The sequence below is a fragment of the Gavialis gangeticus genome, unplaced genomic scaffold, assembly GCF_001723915.1.
Source record: "Gavialis gangeticus isolate Ggan-Ray unplaced genomic scaffold, GavGan_comp1, whole genome shotgun sequence".
NCBI classification, from domain to species: Eukaryota; Metazoa; Chordata; order Crocodylia; family Gavialidae; genus Gavialis; species Gavialis gangeticus.
This window is the reverse complement of record NW_017729031.1, coordinates 42,671,703-42,673,155: the sequence shown is the minus strand read 5'-3', so window position 1 is coordinate 42,673,155 and position 1,453 is coordinate 42,671,703. Positions and strand designations below refer to the sequence as shown.

At 68.8% G+C, this 1,453-nt stretch overlaps 1 protein-coding gene across 1 annotated transcript in view; it reads right to left on the bottom strand.

The window, feature by feature from the left end:
• Nucleotides 1-929: 929 nt before the first annotated feature.
• The window catches only part of ZFAND2B (zinc finger AN1-type containing 2B), a 6,433-nt gene continuing 5,909 nt past the window's right edge, over nucleotides 930-1,453 (bottom strand). Inside the window, exon 5 of the mRNA XM_019522960.1 lies at nucleotides 930-1,341. Within this exon, the coding sequence (XP_019378505.1) occupies nucleotides 1,297-1,341 (45 nt within the window). The 3' untranslated portion in view covers nucleotides 930-1,296. The remainder of the gene's footprint in view (nucleotides 1,342-1,453) is intronic.

Genomic DNA, 1,453 nt, shown 5'->3' with positions numbered 1-1,453 from the left:
GGGGTGGGGGGCAGTGGCTGGCAGTGCCCCGGCCCAGGCACGGGGGTGTTGCAGTCTGTACCTGCTGCGTCCAATTGAACCTGTTGTCTCCGACAGTTTGCTGTGAGTGGCCTCTGCTTGGGCGTGTGGGCAGGGACTCCCCTCGTCCCCATCCCATGCCCTGGGTGGGGAGAGCAGAGGAAGCTCCCAGCTGCCCCTGCAAGGGGCTGGATGGGGGTGGAGGGGAGAGACCTAGTGTCCTTGCCCCATCTCTGAGGCAGGAAGGCACTAGGTCTGCCCCTGCTTTGTGCTCCCCAGCCGGGTGGGCAGCTTTCCCAGGCAGGGCTTGGAGGGGAAACATGGCAGGAGCTGCCCCGGCTGCTGGGGAGGGGTCCCAGCCCAGCCCTGGGGCTGGGGCCCCCCCAGCAGCCACCACAGCTGGCACTGGGCAGTGGAGCTCCCTCTGGGCCAGCCCCTGGGAGGAAGCGTGGGGGACTCAGAGCACTGCCTGCCTCCAAGTTGAGGTGTGGGACTGGTAAGCAGGGCCCAGCTGTGGTCGCCCCCTTCCTCCCTTGCCCCATGCAGCAGACGTGAACCCCTGGCTGCGCCCAGCCGGCCCCACCCTAGACCCCGGTTGCAGCACCATGGGCCAGGCCCCCCAGCCCCCACGACAGTGAGCCCACACCTGTGCTAGCACTTTATTTCCTTCCAAGCAGCACCATGCACAGAGCTCGCCTCTGCCTCCAGCTGGGCCAAGCAGGAAACACCAGCCCTGCTGCAGCTGGGGGCAGCCAGAGGGGCAACAGCTGGCCCCGGGAGGGGGTGGTGCCGGACCCGCCTGGAGCCTCGTCACTGCTCCCACGAGGGCTGGGCAGGGAGAGGCAGCGCTGGAGCCGCATGGGGCCACAGGACATCCCCCTCCCCCGACGGTGCCACCAAGGTGCTGCCCCCCCAGGTCCAGCACCAAGTCTGACAAGGCCACAGGCCTGTCGTGCCCCAGCCCGGGCAGTGCTGTAGTACGTGGGTGGGGGGCACCCCTGGGAGACAGGCCAGGGCCCCAGCTCAGCAAGTCCAAAAGCCCCCAGGCCTTGCGTCAGGCTGGACAAGGCCCTGCACTGTGGACTGGAGCCCAGGCGGGCTGGGCACCGGCTACAGGGGGCTGGTCCGTGTTCACAGCCCCAGGTGCCGGCGCAGCAATGACGCCAACCTTGGTGCCAGGCACCGGCAGCCTTTGGTCATGTGTTTATAGCCCTGAAAGGGGGGAGGGAGCCCCGTCACTGCTCGGACCGGGGTCCCGCAGCTCTGTCCGCCGCGGCTCTACGACATGCTGCAGTTGGATGGCTTCGAGGTCCGGCTCTGGCCCTGCAACAGGACAGCGCAGAGGAGTTGGTGCCCCCAACCGGTGTCCCTGCTCCACCCCGGGCCCGGGAGACCCCCGAGCCAGCAGTGCACGCACGGGGGGGGGGGAAGCTCG